The sequence below is a fragment of the Brachyhypopomus gauderio genome, chromosome 19 (assembly GCF_052324685.1).
Source record: "Brachyhypopomus gauderio isolate BG-103 chromosome 19, BGAUD_0.2, whole genome shotgun sequence".
Lineage (NCBI taxonomy): Eukaryota > Metazoa > Chordata > Actinopteri > Gymnotiformes > Hypopomidae > Brachyhypopomus > Brachyhypopomus gauderio.
The window spans coordinates 9,996,028-10,015,110 of record NC_135229.1 but is presented as its reverse complement, the minus strand read 5'-3'; the positions used below and the strand labels follow the sequence as shown (position 1 = coordinate 10,015,110).

At 43.0% G+C, this 19,083-nt stretch overlaps 2 protein-coding genes and 1 long non-coding RNA gene across 4 annotated transcripts; all 3 read left to right on the top strand.

Moving 5' to 3' along the window:
* Positions 1 to 65: 65 nt before the first annotated feature.
* LOC143482625 (uncharacterized) lies at positions 66 to 7,023 on the top strand. Of its 2 annotated transcripts, none has more exons than XM_076981029.1 (11): positions 66 to 375; positions 468 to 538; positions 1,094 to 1,796; positions 2,012 to 2,083; positions 2,202 to 2,255; positions 2,757 to 2,825; positions 2,924 to 3,025; positions 3,180 to 3,248; positions 3,367 to 4,456; positions 4,594 to 5,777; positions 5,873 to 7,023. In XM_076981029.1, exons 3-11 carry the CDS (start codon positions 1,100 to 1,102, stop codon positions 6,919 to 6,921), a joined length of 4,386 nt encoding a protein of 1,461 aa, XP_076837144.1. In that variant the 5' UTR covers positions 66 to 375; positions 468 to 538; positions 1,094 to 1,099; the 3' UTR covers positions 6,922 to 7,023. The 2 variants fall into 2 exon arrangements, with proteins under 2 accessions (XP_076837144.1, XP_076837143.1); XM_076981028.1 differs by having other exon boundaries at positions 2,199 to 2,255.
* A 6,213-nt stretch (positions 7,024 to 13,236) lies between these two features.
* Positions 13,237 to 15,027, top strand: LOC143482631 (uncharacterized). The gene is made up of 5 exons (XR_013122271.1): positions 13,237 to 13,362; positions 13,455 to 13,525; positions 13,616 to 13,674; positions 13,917 to 13,987; positions 14,550 to 15,027. It is a non-coding gene; the product is annotated as an uncharacterized LOC143482631 (long non-coding RNA).
* Positions 15,028 to 15,031: 4 nt separating this feature from the next.
* On the top strand, positions 15,032 to 16,498 carry LOC143483366 (uncharacterized). Its single transcript, XM_076982204.1, has 5 exons — positions 15,032 to 15,252; positions 15,468 to 15,539; positions 15,655 to 15,711; positions 16,213 to 16,281; positions 16,380 to 16,498. The coding sequence occupies exons 1-5, from the start codon at positions 15,153 to 15,155 to the stop codon at positions 16,496 to 16,498; spliced, it is 417 nt and encodes a 138-aa protein (XP_076838319.1). The 5' UTR covers positions 15,032 to 15,152.
* The last annotated feature ends 2,585 nt before the right edge of the window (positions 16,499 to 19,083 follow it).

The window sequence follows — 19,083 nt, the reverse complement described above, 5'->3', positions numbered from 1 at the left end:
TTGGCTGTTTTTCTCAGCAGCTGGACCGCTTAAATCTTATTGGCTGGCTTTCTGTTACAGCTATTCGCAACGGGCCCCCGCGTGAGCACCGAGAATTGTTTAGCTAAAATCCCTAAACCGTTTCCCATTCATTCTCTATGGTAGTGCTAAACCACTACGGATGTAATATATTTTTGTCCACTACGACTTTTGTGGCGCTAACCTGCATTTGAAAAAAAACACATCGAGTTTACATCGAGTTTGCGTAAGGGGGTAACTTCTTTAGAGAGGAGCGACTTGCTGATATTTTTTCTTACAGTCATTGTTCTTTCGCGTATCTTCTTTGGAGATCAGCTACTCGTTAATATTACTTACTGCCATTGTTCATTGACAAAGGTAAGATATGTTATTTGGGATGGATGTGAAATGTTTTTTTAATTGTATTTTGATGTTATAGGCTATGATAATATACTTAAATGTCACTATAGTGTCGGCCTTGCGCTTGCATAGCTTTCGAGACCATCGACGGACTTTTACTGTCATTGTTCACGGATCAAAGGTAAGATATGTTATTTGTAAAATACATGTAAATGTATTCAAATCATTTCATGTTATACGATATTTTAAGCACTGTACTGTCACTACAGTGTTGTTTCACCAATTGGTGAACATCACTCCATTGGAGAATTTTATCAATAGTGACTGTGGTGAAATAGCGTGACTCTTTCTAAATTGTTTGATATGATGTTTTTTAAACGTTTTTTACGTTTAAGTGAATGATTTTCATGTTAAATGTACGGTACAGATCTGACTTCAGTGTTGATAACAGTAAAAAACATTTGATATGCATTACACTGACGTCCATTAGACTGTCCAAAAGAGTTGAACTGAGCTTGTGTTGGTTAATACCAGACTGAGCGTTGAATGATGTATCAAGCCTATCGTACTACCGGAGTACTGTTTTAGAGAGTTAATATCTATCGTTTGACATCAATATGAATCAAATGTAATTCTTTCTTAGTCTATAATCATACCCCACTTAGTAATCATGCCCCCTTACCCTTTCTACATTAAATGTATCTTTTTAAAATGACTTGTATTTTATCTTTGGTAGGTCAAGATGCACAGGAACGTGGTGTTCTTCCCAGGCAAAATCGGTGTTGTGTTCCGCAAGGGACCACTCGGATTTCTGCTCCAGGAGCCAACCCAAGAAGCCAGGCGAATTAAGGAAGACCCCACTCTGCAGGACAAGTCTGCACCCCTGAAGTCGGATCGTGTCCGGGAAAACGCTCTGGCTGTGGTGCGTCAGAGAGGAGGGGATTCCTCAGACAGGACGGAGGTGCTGGGACAATACATCCTGCAGTTTGGGAAGTATAAAGGCAAATCTTTCAGGTGGCTTTTGGAGAATGATGTAGGATACACTATGTATCTTATCAAGAGTGTCCAGAAGGAGGAGGTTTCAGGGCTTTGTATGGCTGAGGGGCATAGCAAGGACAGCCTACAGGCATTTGTGCATTTTGCTCTAAGTTTTGCAGAGATCCAGTCTGTTCTCCACTATGAGGCCAGTGGAGTGGGTGCAGCCACTGCTTCTTCAGAAGATGACCAACTGGTTGGCTTTGGCTCTCGGGCCAAGAGCACCTGGAAGGAGATATGGGACAGCAGAGCGGATGGCTATGCAGACTTCATCGTGGGGAAGACCTGCATTCCAGGGACGCGCATGCACAAACTGCAACAGTACCTGCAGAAGAGACGGCAGTTGGCCTCCGTTTCCACACGTACTGATGAGCATGCACCAAGGGCTCCAGCCAAACCCCTGGGTAAGTTACAGAGGGGAGTGAATTCATATTTATATTCACCGTTTTGAACAAAACACAAGTTTAGTATCTCTGTATGACCAGACATGGTCTTTTACATTTTCCTTGTGATTGTTAAAATGCACATACATGACAGGTGGTGCATGCTTGAAATGTACCTTGAAGTGGACACACTGTTCTTACTGTTTATACACATTTAATTCTTGTCTGCATCACAGTGATGGATGAGGATGAAGAACTGGAGAGGGCAATGTTGAGCATCTCACCCTCTAAGCTGCAAGTGCAGAGCTGTACGTAACACTGCTATTACACTGACTAAATATCAGACAATTCATGATAGCCAAGTCCATTTTGTATCTCCTTTTATCTCTTCTATTAATTTTATTTTCTTTGTCTGTGTGTTAGCAGTTACTGTGCCAGCAGTTGCTGTCACACCTGGAGTGTCATCAGGAGCAAAACCAGGTTTTTAAAATAAAAGGATTCAGGACTGAAGCACCATTCTTTTACATGATGAATTGTCCTTCAAAACTGACCCTCGACTTAAACTGTTGTGTTTGTGTTCTGGCCATGTTCCGGCCATGTTCCACTAACACTATGGATGTGTGCTGGTGTTATACTAACCGTCCTAAAGGACTATGAATTGATTCCTGCCACGATGAACTGATTTCAACCTCGGTGAGGGTAAGTATGCTTTCTATTCTCCATACAAGTCATTTTAAAAGAAAGTTAAGCAGTGTTGAATACTAACACTTGAATGCATGATTGACCATACTGTTCTTCCTGATCAGACTACTGAGTAGTAATTTGGACAGTAAGGATTTGCGATGTTTGCAAGAATGATACATTTTACATTTACAAAAGTAAGAGAAGCGGGAGAAGGAAGAACATGGTTGTTTGAGTTCCTACTAACACAAACACATTTATACATTGTCAATTCTGATATGACTGTTTATTTTGTTTTAGTTACATCTGTGGTGCTGCCCAAACCACCTCCTTATACATCTGCTCAGCTGCAGTCAGCACCAGTTGATGGTAAAACTCTGTCATCTTGTTCTTTTAATCAAGAATGTTTTGTTGGTTTAAATTATGCAACAAGAATAATTGTTTCATTCACTTTCCTGTCCCATCAGGAGTGAAGAGGAAGTCACCTCTGCCCATTCCAAAAGAGTTGGCATTCCTGGTAAAGGAGACAGCGGGTGCCAAAAAGGCAGAAAGTGCAGAGTCAACTTCAGGTATGCTTCCGTGTTAGTGTATGGCTGGTGTTCAATTTCACATAAGCTTAATGCAGAGAACAAATAATTCGTTATCATTTTCACATTTTGTCACCATATCTTCATGTTTGTAGTCTGTACAAATGTGAAATAGAAAGACTTCAATCTGTTTCAGGACCAAGCACAAGTGCTGCTCACACCAATGTAGATAAGGCACTTGCTTTTGAGGACAGTGGTGAAGATGGTAAGAATGTAGACATTATCGTGTTATTTATACAAAAGTATTTCCACATGAACAATACAATCTATAATAATTATCAGGGTATGAATGACTTTTTTCTGTCTTCCTTTTTATATCCTAGCTCCTTCAGTTGATCCACCTGTTCCTGTTCCTGTGGCTAGCCATGACCACGACATGAGCAACTGGAGCTGTTCACGACACCAGAAGCTGTGGATGAAGACAGAACTTCAGGATCTCGGACTATGGCCTGGGTCTCGTCCAGTGCGGAACCCAGCGAATACAATTTCGCTGTGGCGTCTTCCTCCACAACCTGAGCTCATCGATATGGCGGCTGAGCTCCCATCCCCCAACTTCTTCCAGCTTCACCCGTTTTTCATCTGGAAGCCTGAGAGTGACATCATGGTCAGGTTGAGAAACAACTACAACCTGCCATGTCTCCATGGATGTTCTCGTCCACAGGTGGTCTCTGCTGGGGTGGGCAGGCCTCGGGTGATTGTTGGCACCAGTGGCCAATATTACATATTAGCCTCACGACTCTGCTGCAAGGCCTGCCGAAGAAACTGGTTTGCCGACAGTCCGCGATGGCTGGAGAAGCTGCCCAAGCGGTTTACCAGTCTTCTACCTGCGTTGCTGACTTACAAGAAGGCCATCTGTAAGTCTGTGATGGATGAGTTGAGACGCAGTGGCAATTCACCAACGGATATGGCAAAACAGGTGAATGAGCTCATGCGTCTCAAGTATGAGAGAGCTCACCTGGCATACCTGCGTGCCATAGAAAGCGTCAGGGATGCAGAGGCCGGCATGCATGGACAGCCGACCATTGGGCAGTTCATGAGGAAGGAGAACAAGCCACGTGCTTTCGGACCATATGAAGATCCAGACGGCTGGTGTGGAATCTCCGTGTCCGGTTTCTACCTCACTGACTGCCTGCTTGATGAGTACAGGCGTCAAGAGCCAGCCATATCGAAGCTCCTCCAAGGCACCTTTGGGCAGATCTTCAGGTCTGACCACACCAGGAAAGTTGCGAGGAAGGTTACACTGGCATCTGGAGTCATGTCCAGTTATGCCATCATGAATGAGAACTGGCTGATTGTTTCCTGGGTGATGGTTCAGTCTGAGACTGAGAGGTCCTTGGAGCTGATGTACCAGGGAATGGCTAAGAGATACAGTGATGCTGGAGTGGAAAAGGCAGGCTATCACTGGATGGACAGGTGAGTACAGCCATCTTACTTTTTTACTGCCTTTTTAATGACTTAACAAAAATGTTTTTTTCTTTTGGTTCTATAAAAAGAAAATTGTTTAGATTTATAGATTTAAATTGTTTTGCCTTTGTTGTCGTTACATTTAGGGACTGCTGTGCTCCATTTAAGATCCCAGACTCCATCCCTGGTGAACATCTACACTGGGATGCCTGGAAGACTACCCCTTCCATTATTGCTCATGCCACCTCTGGACATCTTGAAAACACCTGTGCCTCACGCTCCCATTACAACGCCAACATTGTTGCAAAACTGGACTTGTTCCACTGCCTGAGGCGTTTTTCACGCGAATGCACCTCTGAGCATCATCCTCTCTTCAGCAATTTCTGCCAGCTCCTCTCTGCTGCCTTCTCTGTGGTGGATCAAGAGGACTTAAATAACCTCAGGGATGCCTATGTATTCTGTGGTATCCATCCAGCCAATCCCACAAAGCAACATGTACGAGAGCACTGCAGGACGAAAATTCCTCAACCTATGGAGCTGCTGAACAGAGTGGAGAAAGTCCTTAGACATTTTCATCTGGCCACAGACCCCAACGACGTCCCACTCTTTAAGTCATCCATGCTGAAGACGTGGCGAATCCAGAGAGTGCACATTCTCCGAGGTTGCCTCAGTGACCCTGAACTCTCCCAGGGCATAATGTACAGGTATGGAGGAACTCTTCAGTTGAACCACATACCTGGTGAAGGTGCCAAGGTCCCCATCTGGATTCCTGTCAGAGGTACATCACAGCAGGAGGGGTACCATTTCCACCAGGCCCAGTGGATCACAGGGACTCACGTCTCCACTGAACTGTTCCAGGCCCAGGGCATGATGGGGGTGGCACGGTGGAATTACCAACGGCTAGTGGACCTTAAACAGCCAGAGGTCACCCTCCCTGCTGTCTTTGATCCAGCTTTAATTGCTGAGCTGAACTCTACCTCCAAGAGAGTGACTGGGCAGGAGAAGTATCCAATACTTCACCTCTCTAACACAGACACCGGAGAGAGGTTTGGCTTAGAGTACAGAGAGCCAGGCTGCCGTCCGGTCCCTTTGGATTGGGACAAACACAAACGCCAAAAAAGAGACGAAACAGCTGCTCCTGTGCTGCCATCCCCTGTGAAGACACCCACTTCTGTCCAAGCTCCAAACTTGGTACTCTCCTCTAGCCGAACACCATTCTCTGGCATGGCATCCAGTGAACAGATACCATCCCTCAGCTGTTCACTGTCTGCTGAGGCACTGATACAGCAGGTGCTGTCAGAAGACCAAAAGGACCCTCCAGCAGCAATTGGTAAGTAAACATAATGTTTTGGACATACATTTTTGCATTATATAGTAATGCAATAACATTATCAACTAAGGAACCTTTATTGATTTGTGTTCCAGAAATCTCACATGCCCTGCCCCTGCCACTAAAGTCTTCTCCAAGGAGTGCTCGCACAGGACCCATTAAGACGGGTGGACGGGTTTTTGTGTTGGACCACACACGCTGGACGCCACCTATGAAAGATGCCATCGACCGCTTACTGCAGAAGTACCATGGGGAGAAGAACATGCTGAAGCTTGTGGATCAAGATTATGCAGACATGGTCCATCAGTCTGCTACAGACCCCAACAGCTTGCTGCACCCCACAACCAGACTGCACATATGCCGCTATGTGAAGCACCTGGCAAAACTACTTAACACCAGTTCTTCTCTGAACACGAGCCAGGAAAAACTTCTGCAGACTCAGCAGCTGTGGCACTCTTTAACAGAGGGGAGTGAAACAACCAGTGTTCCTGTGGTCACCATGGAGCCTGCTATATTCAGTCCACCTGCACCTGCCCTGTTGACACCTGTGACAGAAGACTCCATCAAGAAAATGGTGGAGGGTGTCGTGGAGAAGTGGCAGCAGCAGCAACACCAGCAACAGCCAGAGGTCAAGTCAAGGCAGACAAAGACCTGTCTAGCGTGTGGCCAGCCCAAGTCTCGATATGAGACTGATGGATCCTCCAGCCACTTTTTTTACCAGCAAGGGCCTGTGCGATATTTTTATTGCTCACAGAGAGTCCATCAAAGTTATGCTGCTGATGGACTCTCTAACCCCAACATGCCTTTTGAAGAATTTGCACGGACAGAATTCTTCCAGAGGGAGCTGGAGGCCACCAAGAAACGGGTGGAGGAGAAGAAAGACAAAAAGAGGAAAAGGCCAGACTCGGAACAAGCAGGCCGCCGCTGCAGATTCTGCCACAGGGACCTGAAACAGGGACCAAACAGCCCACACATTCATACGGGCTTCCCTGGAGTGGCAGGGAAATACATTTACTGCCCATCTAAAGTGTACTCTCTATACCAACAAAAGGGTATGGCCAAGGAGATGACCTGGAAGGAGTTTCAGAAGTCCCCTTTCTATGAGGCAGAGAGACAAAGATGGGTGGATGAAAAGAAAAAATGATTGTGTTGTGTATATTATATGTGTAACGAGCAGTTGTTGGTAAAAAAAAAGTTTAAATGTGTTTTTCTATGCAATCAGTTAAACTATGTTGATCAATAAAACCACTTTAACTTAAATGACACACTGCCCTCTTCCTTCTTAAACAATAATGATATACCAGATTCATTTATACACATTTTTGCATTTTCTTATTTATGCAATCTACAATAATAGGTTTTGTGTCATTAGAATGCATCAAAATATGAAGCTTCAGTTCAATTGAGCAGCACATCATCAATCATTGCAGATGATGATATTCTAAACACTTTTACTATGTTCAACAGCATTCACATTTTATATAAAATATAAAAACTAATTTTTAAAATATTTTCAATGATTTATACTTATACCTCCCATATTTGGTAATAGTTCTGTGTATTTGAACCCTTCCAATTGTTGAACTCAGCATCAAGACCATTTAAATCTTTTTAGCCGTTTTTCTCAGCATCAGGACCACTTAAATCTTATTGGCTGTTTTTCTCAGCAGCTGGACCGCTTAAATCTTATTGGCTGGCTTTCTGTTACAGCTATTCGCAACGGGCCCCCGCGTGGCAGGCGAGAATTCTACCACTGAACCACCAATGCTTGCTCACAGTTTGTTTTATGTTTTATTTTTCCTGAGATTGTATCCATCTAAACAAATGGAGGCCTTTCATTCGTTAGGTAAAGCTAAACAAAGAAGCAATCAGAACAGACAGCCTCTGCATTGGCCGGGAATCGGACCCGGGTCTCCCGCGTGGCAGGCGAGAATTCTACCACTGAACCACCAATGCTTGCTCACTGTCTGTTTTAGGTTTTATTTTTCCTGAGATTGTTTCCATCTAAACAAATGGAGGCCTTTCATTCGTTAGGTAAAGCTAAACAAAGAAGCAATCAGAACAGACAGCCTCTGCATTGGCCGGGAATCGGACCCGGGTCTCCCGCGTGGCAGGCGAGAATTCTACCACTGAACCACCAATGCCTGCTCCAAGTCTGTTTTTTGTTTGTTTTTCCTGAGAGAGTTTCGATCCAAACAATATTGTGACGTTTATTTGTAAGGTAATGCTTGAAATAAAAGACCCATTGTCTGGAATGGTACAGTCTCTGCATTGGCAGGGAATCGGACCCGGGTCTCCCGCGTGGCAGGCGAGAATTCTACCACTGAACCACCAATGCTTGCTCACTGTCTGTTTTATGTTTTGTTTTTCCTGGGATTGTATCCATCTAAACAAAAGGAGGTCTTTCATTTGTTAGGTAAAGCTAAACAAAGAAGCAATCAGAACAGACAGCCTCTGCATTGGCCGGGAATCGGACCCGGGTCTCCCGCGTGGCAGGCGAGAATTCTACCACTGAACCACCAATGCTTGCTCACAGTTTGTTTTATGTTTTATTTTTCCTGAGATTGTATCCATCTAAACAAAAGGAGGCCTTTCATTTGTTAGGTAAAGCTAAACAAAGAAGCAATCAGAACAGACAGCCTCTGCATTGGCCGGGAATCGGACCCGGGTCTCCCGCGTGGCAGGCGAGAATTCTACCACTGAACCACCAATGCTTGCTCACAGTTTGTTTTATGTTTTATTTTTCCTGAGATTGTATCCATCTAAACAAAAGGAGGCCTTTCATTTGTTAGGTAAAGCTAAACAAAGAAGCAATCAGAACAGACAGCCTCTGCATTGGCCGGGAATCGGACCCGGGTCTCCCGCGTGGCAGGCGAGAATTCTACCACTGAACCACCAATGCTTGCTCACAGTTTGTTTTATGTTTTATTTTTCCTGAGATTGTATCCATCTAAACAAAAGGAGGCCTTTCATTTGTTAGGTAAAGCTAAACAAAGAAGCAATCAGAACAGAGAGCCTCTGCATTGGCCGGGAATCGGACCCGGGTCTCCCGCGTGGCAGGCGAGAATTCTACCACTGAACCACCAATGCTTGCTCACAGTTTGTTTTATGTTTTATTTTTCCTGAGATTGTATCCATCTAAACAAAAGGAGGCCTTTCATTTGTTAGGTAAAGCTAAACAAAGAAGCAATCAGAACAGACAGCCTCTGCATTGGCCGGGAATCGGACCCGGGTCTCCCGCGTGGCAGGCGAGAATTCTACCACTGAACCACCAATGCTTGCTCACAGTTTGTTTTATGTTTTATTTTTCCTGAGATTGTATCCATCTAAACAAAAGGAGGCCTTTCATTTGTTAGGTAAAGCTAAACAAAGAAGCAATCAGAACAGACAGCCTCTGCATTGGCCGGGAATCGGACCCGGGTCTCCCGCGTGGCAGGCGAGAATTCTACCACTGAACCACCAATGCTTGCTCACAGTTTGTTTTATGTTTTATTTTTCCTGAGATTGTATCCATCTAAACAAAAGGAGGCCTTTCATTTGTTAGGTAAAGCTAAACAAAGAAGCAATCAGAACAGACAGCCTCTGCATTGGCCGGGAATCGGACCCGGGTCTCCCGCGTGGCAGGCGAGAATTCTACCACTGAACCACCAATGCCTGCTCCAAGTCTGTTTTTTGTTTGTTTTTCCTGAGAGAGTTTCGATCCAAACAATATTGTGACGTTTATTTGTAAGGTAATGCTTGAAATAAAAGACCCATTGTCTGGAATGGTACAGTCTCTGCATTGGCAGGGAATCGGACCCGGGTCTCCCGCGTGGCAGGCGAGAATTCTACCACTGAACCACCAATGCTTGCTCACAGTTTGTTTTATGTTTTATTTTTCCTGAGATTGTATCCATCTAAACAAAAGGAGGCCTTTCATTTGTTAGGTAAAGCTAAACAAAGAAGCAATCAGAACAGACAGCCTCTGCATTGGCCGGGAATCGGACCCGGGTCTCCCGCGTGGCAGGCGAGAATTCTACCACTGAACCACCAATGCTTGCTCACTGTCTGTTTTATGTTTTATTTTTCCTGAGATTGTTTCCATCTAAACAAATGGAGGCCTTTCATTCGTTAGGTAAAGCTAAACAAAGAAGCAATCAGAACAGACAGCCTCTGCATTGGCCGGGAATTGGACCCGGGTCTCCCGCGTGGCAGGCGAGAATTCTACCACTGAACCACCAATGCTTGCTCACAGTTTGTTTTATGTTTTATTTTTCCTGAGATTGTATCCATCTAAACAAAAGGAGGCCTTTCATTTGTTAGGTAAAGCTAAACAAAGAAGCAATCAGAACAGACAGCCTCTGCATTGGCCGGGAATCGGACCCGGGTCTTCCGCGTGGCAGGCTAGAATTCTACCACTGAACCACCAATGCTTGCTCACAGTTTGTTTTATGTTTTATTTTTCCTGAGATTGTTTCCATCTAAACAAATGGAGGCCTTTCATTCGTTAGGTAAAGCTAAACAAAGAAGCAATCAGAACAGACAGCCTCTGCATTGGCCGGGAATCGGACCCGGGTCTCCCGCGTGGCAGGCGAGAATTCTACCACTGAACCACCAATGCTTGCTCACTGTCTGTTTTATGTTTTATTTTTCCTGAGATTGTTTCCATCTAAACAAATGGAGGCCTTTCATTTGTTAGGTAAAGGTAAACAAAGAAGCAATCAGAACAGACAGCCTCTGCATTGGCCGGGAATCGGACCCGGGTCTCCCGCGTGGCAGGGGAGAATTCTACCACTGAACCACCAATGCCTGCTCCAAGCCTGTTTTTTGTTTGTTTTTCCTGAGAGAGTTTCGATCCAAACAATATTGTGACGTTTATTTGTAAGGTAATGCTTGAAATAAAAGACCCATTGTCTGGAATGGTACAGTCTCTGCATTGGCCGGGAATCGGACCCGGGTCTCCCGCGTGGCAGGCGAGAATTCTACCACTGAACCACCAATGCTTGCTCACTGTCTGTTTTATGTTTTGTTTTTCCTGGGATTGTATCCATCTAAACAAAAGGAGGTCTTTCATTTGTTAGGTAAAGCTAAACAAAGAAGCAATCAGAACAGACAGCCTCTGCATTGGCCGGGAATCGGACCCGGGTCTCCCGCGTGGCAGGCGAGAATTCTACCACTGAACCACCAATGCTTGCTCACAGTTTGTTTTATGTTTTATTTTTCCTGAGATTGTATCCATCTAAACAAAAGGAGGCCTTTCATTTGTTAGGTAAAGCTAAACAAAGAAGCAATCAGAACAGACAGCCTCTGCATTGGCCGGGAATCGGACCCGGGTCTCCCGCGTGGCAGGCGAGAATTCTACCACTGAACCACCAATGCTTGCTCACAGTTTGTTTTATGTTTTATTTTTCCTGAGATTGTATCCATCTAAACAAAAGGAGGCCTTTAATTTGTTAGGTAAAGCTAAACAAAGAAGCAATCAGAACAGACAGCCTCTGCATTGGCCGGGAATCGGACCCGGGTCTCCCGCGTGGCAGGCGAGAATTCTACCACTGAACCACCAATGCTTGCTCACTGTCTGTTTTATGTTTTATTTTTCCTGAGATTGTATCCATCTAAACAAAAGGAGGCCTTTCATTTGTTAGGTAAAGCTAAACAAAGAAGCAATCAGAACAGACAGCCTCTGCATTGGCCGGGAATCGGACCCGGGTCTCCCGCGTGGCAGGCGAGAATTCTACCACTGAACCACCAATGCTTGCTCACAGTTTGTTTTATGTTTTATTTTTCCTGAGATTGTATCCATCTAAACAAAAGGAGGCCTTTCATTTGTTAGGTAAAGCTAAACAAAGAAGCAATCAGAACAGACAGCCTCTGCATTGGCCGGGAATCGGACCCGGGTCTCCCGCGTGGCAGGCGAGAATTCTACCACTGAACCACCAATGCTTGCTCACTGTCTGTTTTATGTTTTATTTTTCCTGAGATTGTTTCCATCTAAACAAATGGAGGCCTTTCATTCGTTAGGTAAAGCTAAACAAAGAAGCAATCAGAACAGACAGCCTCTGCATTGGCCGGGAATTGGACCCGGGTCTCCCGCGTGGCAGGCGAGATTTCTACCACTGAACCACCAATGCTTGCTCACAGTTTGTTTTATGTTTTATTTTTCCTGAGATTGTATCCATCTAAACAAAAGGAGGCCTTTCATTTGTTAGGTAAAGCTAAACAAAGAAGCAATCAGAACAGACAGCCTCTGCATTGGCCGGGAATCGGACCCGGGTCTTCCGCGTGGCAGGCGAGAATTCTACCACTGAACCACCAATGCTTGCTCACAGTTTGTTTTATGTTTTATTTTTCCTGAGATTGTATCCATCTAAACAAAAGGAGGCCTTTCATTTGTTAGGTAAAGCTAAACAAAGAAGCAATCAGAACAGACAGCCTCTGCATTGGCCGGGAATCGGACCCGGGTCTTCCGCGTGGCAGGCGAGAATTCTACCACTGAACCACCAATGCTTGCTCACAGTTTGTTTTATGTTTTATTTTTCCTGAGATTGTATCCATCTAAACAAAAGGAGGCCTTTAATTTGTTAGGTAAAGCTAAACAAAGAAGCAATCAGAACAGACAGCCTCTGCATTGGCCGGGAATCGGACCCGGGTCTCCCGCGTGGCAGGCGAGAATTCTACCACTGAACCACCAATGCTTGCTCACTGTCTGTTTTATGTTTTATTTTTCCTGAGATTGTATCCATCTAAACAAAAGGAGGCCTTTCATTTGTTAGGTAAAGCTAAACAAAGAAGCAATCAGAACAGACAGCCTCTGCATTGGCCGGGAATCGGACCCGGGTCTCCCGCGTGGCAGGCGAGAATTCTACCACTGAACCACCAATGCTTGCTCACAGTTTGTTTTATGTTTTATTTTTCCTGAGATTGTATCCATCTAAACAAAAGGAGGCCTTTCATTTGTTAGGTAAAGCTAAACAAAGAAGCAATCAGAACAGACAGCCTCTGCATTGGCCGGGAATCGGACCCGGGTCTCCCGCGTGGCAGGCGAGAATTCTACCACTGAACCACCAATGCTTGCTCACTGTCTGTTTTATGTTTTATTTTTCCTGAGATTGTTTCCATCTAAACAAATGGAGGCCTTTCATTCGTTAGGTAAAGCTAAACAAAGAAGCAATCAGAACAGACAGCCTCTGCATTGGCCGGGAATTGGACCCGGGTCTCCCGCGTGGCAGGCAAGATTTCTACCACTGAACCACCAATGCTTGCTCACAGTTTGTTTTATGTTTTATTTTTCCTGAGATTGTATCCATCTAAACAAAAGGAGGCCTTTCATTTGTTAGGTAAAGCTAAACAAAGAAGCAATCAGAACAGACAGCCTCTGCATTGGCCGGGAATCGGACCCGGGTCTTCCGCGTGGCAGGCGAGAATTCTACCACTGAACCACCAACACAAACACATCGAGTTTACATCGAGTTTGCGTAAGGGGGTAACTTCTTTAGAGAGGAGCGACTTGCTGATATTTTTTCTTACAGTCATTGTTCTTTCGCGTATCTTCTTTGGAGATCAGCTACTCGTTAATATTACTTACTGCCATTGTTCATTGACAAAGGTAAGATATGTTATTTGGGATGGATGTGAAATGTTTTTTTAATTGTATTTTGATGTTATAGGCTATGATAATATACTTAAATGTCACTATAGTGTCGGCCTTGCGCTTGCATAGCTTTCGAGACCATCGACGGGCTGTTACTGTCATTGTTCACGGATCAAAGGTAAGATATGTTATTTGGGATGTATGTAAAATGTCTTCTTCAAATATTTTCATGTTATATGATAATAGCAGCACTTTACTGTCACTACAGTGTCGGCCTTGCGCTTGCATAACTTTGGAGACCATCGACGGGTTTTTCACGGATCAAAGGCAAGATATGTTATTTGGGATGGATGTGAAATATATTTTTTTGTATTTTGATGTTATATGATTATATACTTAAATGTCACTATAGTGTCGGGCTTGCGCTTGCATAACTTTCGAGACCATCTACGGACTTTTACTGTCATTGTTCACGGATCAAAGGTAAGATATGTTATTTGGGATGGATGTGAAATATATTTTTTTTGTATTTTGATGTTATATGATAATATACTTAAATGTCACTATAGTGTCGGGCTTGCGCTTGCATAACTTTCGAGACCATCGACGGACTTTTACTGTCATTGTTCACGGATCAAAGGTAAGATATGTTATTTGTAAAATACATGTAAATGTCTTCAAATCATTTCATGTTATACGATATTTTAAGCACTGTACTGTCACTACAGTGTTGTTTCACCAATTGGTGAACATCACTCCATTGGAGAATTTTATCAATAGTGACTGTGGTGAAATAGCGTGACTCTTTCTAAATTGTTTGATATGATGTTTTTTAAACGTTTTTTACGTTTAAGTGAATGATTTTCATGTTAAATGTACGGTACAGATCTGACTTCAGTGTTGATAACAGTAAAAAAACATTTGATATGCATTACACTGACGTCCATTAGACTGTCCAAAAGAGTTGAACTGAGCTTGTGTTGGTTAATACCAGACTGAGCGTTGAATGATGTATCAAGCCTATCGTACTACCAGAGTACGGTTTTAGAGAGTTAATATCTATCGTTTGACATCAATATGAATCAAATGTAATTCTTTCTTAGTCTATCATAGTAATCATACCCCACTTAGTAATCATACCCCCTCACCCTTTCTACATTAAATGTATCTTTTTAAAATGACTTGTATTTTATCTTTGGTAGGTCAAGATGCACAGGAACGTGGTGTTCTTCCCAGGCAAAATCGGTGTTGTGTTCCGCAAGGGACCACTCGGATTTTTGCTCCAGGAGCCAACCCAAGAAGCCAGGCGAATTAAGGAAGACCCCACTCTGCAGGACAAGTCTGCACCCCTGAAGTCGGATCGTGTCCGGGAAAACGCTCTGGCTGTGGTGCGTCAGAGAGGAGGGGATTCCTCAGACAGGACGGAGGTGCTGGGACAATACATCCTGCAGTTTGGGAAGTATAAAGGCAAATCTTTCAGGTGGCTTTTGGAGAATGATGTAGGATACACTATGTATCTTATCAAGAGTGTCCAGAAGGAGGAGGTTTCAGGGCTTTGTATGGCTGAGGGGCATAGCAAGGACAGCCTACAGGCATTTGTGCATTTTGCTCTAAGTTTTGCAGAGATCCAGTCTGTTCTCCACTATGAGGCCAGTGGAGTGGGTGCAGCCACTGCTTCTTCAGAAGATGACCAACTGGTTGGCTTTGGTTCTCGGGCCAAGAGCACCTGGAAGGAGATATGGGACAGCAGAGCGGATGGCTATGCAGACTTCATTGTGGGGAAGACCTGCATTCCAGGGACGCGCATGCACAAACTGCAACAGTACCTGCAGAAGAGACGGCAGTTGGCCTCCGTTTCCACACGTACTGATGAGCATGCACCAAGGGCTCCAGCCAAACCCCTGGGTAAGTTACAGAGGGGAGTGAATTCATATTTATATTCACCGTTTTGAACAAAACACAAGTTTAGTATCTCTGTATGACCAGACATGGTCTTTTACATTTTCCTTGTGATTGTTAAAATGTACATACATGACAGGTGGTACATGCTTGAAATGTACCTTGAATTGGACACACTGTTCTTACTGTTTATACACATTTAATTCTTGTCTGCATCACAGTGATGGATGAGGATGAAGAACTGGAGAGGGCAATGTTGAGCATCTCACCCTCTAAGCTGCAAGTGCAGAGCTGTACGTAACACTGCTATTACACTGACTAAATATCAGACAATTCATGATAGCCAAGTCCATTTTGTATCTCCTTTTATCTCTTCTATTAATTTTATTTTCTTTGTCTGTGTGTTAGCAGTTACTGTGCCAGCAGTTGCTGTCACACCTGGAGTGTCATCAGGAGCAAAACCAGGTTTTTAAAATAAAAGGATTCAGGACTGAAGCACCATTCTTTTACATGATGAATTGTCCTTCAAAACTGACCCTCGACTTAAACTGTTGTGTTTGTGTTCTGGCCATGTTCCGGCCATGTTCCACTAACACTATGGATGTGTGCTGGTGTTATACTAACCGTCCTAAAGGACTATGAATTGATACCTGCCACGATGAACTGATTTCAACCTCGGTGAGGGTAAGTATGCTTTCTATTCTCCATACAAGTCGTTTTAAAAGAAAGTTAAGCAGTGTTGAATACTAACACTTGAATGCATGATTGACCATACTGTTCTTCCTGATCAGACTACTGAGTAGTAATTTGGACAGTAAGGATTTGCGATGTTTGCAAGAATGATACATTTTACATTTACAAAAGTAAGAGAAGCGGGAGAAGGAAGAACATGGTTGTTTGAGTTCCTACTAACACAAACACATTTATACATTGTCAATTCTGATATGACTGTTTATTTTGTTTTAGTTACATCTGTGGTGCTGCCCAAACCACCTCCTTATACATCTGCTCAGCTGCAGTCAGCACCAGTTGATGGTAAAACTCTGTCATCTTGTTCTTTTAATCAAGAATGTTTTGTTGGTTTAAATTATGCAACAAGAATAATTGTTTCATTCACTTTCCTGTCCCATCAGGAGTGAAGAGGAAGTCACCTCTGCCCATTCCAAAAGAGTTGGCATTCCTGGTAAAGGAGACAGCGGGTGCCATAAAGGCAGAAAGTGCAGAGTCAACTTCAGGTATGCTTCCGTGTTAGTGTATGGCTGGTGTTCAATTTCACATAAGCTTAATGCAGAGAACAAATAATTCGTTATCATTTTCACATTTTGTCACCATAACTTCATGTTTGTAGTCTGTACAAATGTGAAGTAGAAAGACTTCAATCTGTTTCAGGACCAAGCACAAGTGCTGCTCACACCAATGTATATAAGGCACTTGCTTTTGAGGACAGTGGTGAAGATGGTAAGAATGTAAACATTATCGTGTTATTTATACAAAAGTATTTCCACATGAACAATACAATCTATAATAATTCCTTTCATTTGTTAGGTAAAGCTAAACAAAGAAGCAATCAGAACAGACAGCCTCTGCATTGGCCGGTAATCAGACCCGGGTCTCCCGCGTGGCAGGCCAGAATTCTACCACTGCACCACCTATGCTTATTCAAAGCTTGTTTTGTTTAATTTTTCCTGAGAGAGTTTCCATCCAATCAAAAGCGGGATTTTTGTTTGTAAGGTAATACTAGAAAATAAAGCAATCATTTGTCTCGAATGGATAAACTCTGCCTTGGCCCGGATTTGGACCCTGATTGGTTCTAATTCTGGTGTTCGATAACTGATCCCACTCTAGTAATTTCCCGATACACCAAGGCAACACCTAATCCAATCAGCAGAAACCCAGTGATCAAAGTTCCAAATACGTATACGTCTTCAATGTCCTCAAAGGAGAGAGGTGCGAGACACAATTCACTCCACGCCGCCCACAAGTCCAGCACATATCCAGAATGTTCTGTCCATACCATACCGAAATTTATTATCTTAAATGTGAAAAAAATTGAATTTTGTATATTTCACCTCAAGACATAAGCAATACGGCTGTCATGTCCACCTGGAAACACTGCCTCAAATGTGGCACCATTAGCCCTCATTTGTTTGTGAAGCACCATTTGCTGTGACCATGGATCATCTTTGATCAGTGACTGTCAATATCACCATCACAAACTGTTAAATGCTATACACTTATTTGAACTGAAGGTCATTTTTTTATAAGTCTGTGGACAGTGTGATTGTAGTGTGTTAAGCCTATTGTCATTAATGCACCTGCACAACATCTGAATTGCATTTTTCCCCAAATGGTGGGGTTGGGGTGATTTGTGCCAAAGGGCCTGGGTTAAGTTGTGCCAGTGGCACAACTCACCCCCACTTGTGAATATTTTAAAAATATATATTTTTTGTAATTGTACATTGTATTCTTATATTTTATCACTAAAACTATGTGACATTCTTAATTTTAGACCCAAAATAGAAATAGACCATCATGCCACGGAGTTATAAGAGGAAGACATGCAGGGCTTCCACTCCTCTAGAGGACATGGACAGAGTAGTGAAAGAGGTGGAGAAGGGGAAGTCCATTCGTCAGGTGGCGAGGGAGATGAGCATATGCAGGATGTCATTAAAACGATACATGGAGAAGAAAAAGGATACATGGAAAATTAATAAGGCTAAGATATAGAAGAACTGGACTTGCCAATCAGGTACTTGATGAACATATGGAGAAAGAGCTGGCAGAACATATAAAGGCACTAGCAACAATGTTTCATGGTCTAAGTCCCATGAAATGCCGTGAACTGGCTTTTGAGTATGCACGAAGAAATGACATCGATATCCCTGCCAGCTGGATAACTGCTCATTATCAGTTATCACAATGCAGATAGTTCACAGAGAAGCAAAATTGGGTACTTATTTAAAGTGTATAATTTCAACTTATGCAAATGTAAATGTAAACTGCAATGGCTCAATAAGGGACAAATTAAGAGATATGCTAATAAACTTTTAATATTTGCTACTGAACTTTTAAGAAAATTGACCTTTGGTGTGCTCATGTGGCACAATAGGCTTGTAGAATTGGCCTACAAGCCTATTGTCAAATTGGCCTTTGATGTTGTAAAGTAATTTTAAATAAACCATAAATTAGTAATTATGTATTGAATTTGCCTAGCTTTTATATAGCATTACAGTTCTTGAGATAAAAATATATTGTATGTATATATATATATATATATATATATATATACAGTTGTGATCAAATTTATTCAACCCCCAATGCTGCGAAGGGTTTTATGGAATTCAGTGCACATTTGTAATTGTGTTCATAATGAAATCTTACAAGGACTTGTTAAAGAACTAAATGCAACTAAGATAGCATCAATTTTTTTTGTCATAAAGTATTAAATGGCCTTTTTGTGATTTCTTCATTGACACAATTATTCAACCCCTTTACGACTACCACTCCTAAGAACAGAGGTTCATTCCAGTGTTTTCCATCAGGTATTGAAAACATCTGTGGATGTCAACGAGCAGCAATCAAGCATGATAAGCACCAATTAGGCAGATTTAAAAGGACTGTGATACTCAGCTCCTTCTAGACATCTACTGGTGTGTTTCCAAGCATGGTGAAGGCAAGAGAATGGTCCCAGAAGACAAGAGAAGAGGTTATTGCTCTTCACAAGAATGGCAATGGATATAAAAAGATTGCGAAGTTGTTAAATATTCCAAGAGACACTATCTGAAGTATCATTCGCAAGTTCAAGTTAAAGGGCACAGTGGAAACGTTACCTGGTCG

What these genes read in the sequence shown, in the direction of transcription:
- LOC143483366 (XM_076982204.1), top strand. Translation starts at nt 15,153, where the DNA reads ATGCACAAACTGCAACAGTACCTGCAGAAGAGACGGCAGTTGGCCTCC. An exon ending in TAAGCTGCAAGTGCAGAGCT is followed by an intron (nt 15,540 to 15,654) that starts GTACGTAACACT and finishes TCTGTGTGTTAG; the next exon opens with CAGTTACTGTGCCAGCAGTT. An exon ending in GTCATCAGGAGCAAAACCAG is followed by an intron (nt 15,712 to 16,212) that starts GTTTTTAAAATA and finishes ATTTTGTTTTAG; the next exon opens with TTACATCTGTGGTGCTGCCC.
- LOC143482625 (XM_076981028.1), top strand. Translation starts at nt 1,100, where the DNA reads ATGCACAGGAACGTGGTGTTCTTCCCAGGCAAAATCGGTGTTGTGTTC. An exon ending in GGCTCCAGCCAAACCCCTGG is followed by an intron (nt 1,797 to 2,011) that starts GTAAGTTACAGA and finishes TCTGCATCACAG; the next exon opens with TGATGGATGAGGATGAAGAA. An exon ending in GTCATCAGGAGCAAAACCAG is followed by an intron (nt 2,256 to 2,756) that starts GTTTTTAAAATA and finishes ATTTTGTTTTAG; the next exon opens with TTACATCTGTGGTGCTGCCC.